At 56.3% G+C, this 1,815-nt stretch overlaps 1 protein-coding gene across 1 annotated transcript in view; it reads right to left on the reverse strand.

Annotated features, from left to right (window-relative positions):
- PFKP (phosphofructokinase, platelet) overlaps positions 1-1,815 on the reverse strand; it is a 54,344-nt gene that overhangs the window by 23,880 nt on the left and 28,649 nt on the right. Inside the window, 1 exon segment of the mRNA XM_010836403.1 lies at positions 1,325-1,514. Within this exon segment, the coding sequence (XP_010834705.1) occupies positions 1,325-1,514 (190 nt within the window).

Genomic DNA, 1,815 nt, shown 5'->3' on the forward strand with positions numbered 1-1,815 from the left:
CACAGCGTCACGACCACGGGACCTAACCCTGCATGCTGACGGACGTAAGAGCCAGACGGAGGTGGAGGCGAGGACACAGAGGGGAGCAGTCACCCGACGCCCAGACAGGAGCACCAACCCAGGAACAGAAGCTGGAGGAGGGAAGGAGCGCACAGAGACGGCGGGGAAAGATGTGACTTCTGTCTGACAGCGGCCTGGCTCTGACTGTGGCGGGTCACCACGCCAGAAGCCCATCCTCAAGGATGTGGTACAACTGATACCCTGACTCCTGACAGGCCTGTGGGGCCCTATTATTTCACAGATGTACTTGGTGCTCTCAGGAAAGACCACCAGGGTTGGTAGAGCTACTTAAATGGACCACAAAGGTCAAGGCAGGGGCAGCGATGCTCCCCCCACCCAAGGCACCACCGTGCCCACCTGCCTCACACCAGACGTGGTGCAGAAGCATCACGAGGCCCCTGGTGCTGGCGTGAGAGCCACCCTCCATTCCCCAGACAGACTTCACGGAACGTGTGGGTCGTCTAGCGTGAGAGCCACCCTCCGTTCCCCAGACTTCACAGAACGTGTGAGTCGTCTGGCATGAGAGCCACCCTCCGTTCCCCAGACTTCACGGAACGTGTGGGTCATCTGGCGTGAGAGCCACCCTCCATTCCCCTGACTTCACGGAACGTGTGGGTTGTCTGGCGTGAGAGCCACCCTCCATTCCCCAGACAGACTTCACGGAACGTGTGGGTCGTCGCTGTAGTTCAAGCTTACGCCTTTCACAAGGTTGCTATTAATATTACTTCAGTTTGCTTCCACTGGTCATATTTTACATTAAATTGGAATTATATAAAACACATTTAAAAGATAAAAATCACAGGATATATAGGATTCTTAAAAATCCTTTCCTACACAGCTTCAGAGGTGATAAAGGACCAAGTCTCGTACCAGTGGCTGGAGGGACCCCAGGGGAGCTGGCAGGGGCAGCCGCAGGTGTCTGAGGGCTGGTGTGAGTGGGGCCACTCTCGTGGCCAGGTGGCTTCACCGTGAGCCCCTGACCCTCCTCTGTAAAGCGGGGATCGGCACAGAAGCTCCAGATGGTTATCCTGAGCGGGCACAAAACCACCAGGGTCAAAGTGGAGCCGTGCCTGGCACGTAGGATGTTGGAATAAATGTTATTCTTATAATCACTTTTGTTATTGTCTGAGCCACAAATCTGAGTCCTGCGGTGGCAGCTTTGAGGTCTGCAGCACCGCCAGCAACAAGCACATGCGGACAGTTCATGGGGCAGGATGCCAGCAGCGGGAGCGCTGATGGGGAGGGGTGGGCGGCAGAGACGCACCGTCGCGGGCCAGCTCCTCCAGCAGCCCGCTCCACTCCGTCTGGAAGATGTGGGCCCCGGTGAGGCTGCCGTCCCCGCCGATCACACACAGGCTGGTGATGCCCAGCTGAACCAAGTTACATGCGGCCTTCAGGCGGCCTTCCCGAGTACGGAAGTCCTGGCAGCGGGCACTGCCAATGATGGTCCCTCCCTGGAAGAGAAAACAACCTGTTTATCTGTCTCCTCCCAACTGCACAGACCCTGAACACGTGCGTGCTGGGTATAAACACAGGACTTGGTGTAGATTTCCCACCTTTCATCTTTTCAGTTGATCAACCATGGAAGTTTGGAGTCTTTCCATTTTTAGCTCCGAACTGGAATTAAATGGCTAAAGATGGAGGACCACTCCCATGGGGGACAGAGTGAGGCAGGGAAACAAGGATGCAGCCATGAGCTAAACGCACGGAGCAGAGAGAAGTCCACAAGAAGATGACGGCCATCCCGTGGGGGGC

Source organism: Bison bison, unplaced genomic scaffold (genome assembly GCF_000754665.1).
Source record: "Bison bison bison isolate TAMUID 2011002044 unplaced genomic scaffold, Bison_UMD1.0 scf7180017864063, whole genome shotgun sequence".
NCBI lineage: Eukaryota > Metazoa > Chordata > Mammalia > Artiodactyla > Bovidae > Bison > Bison bison.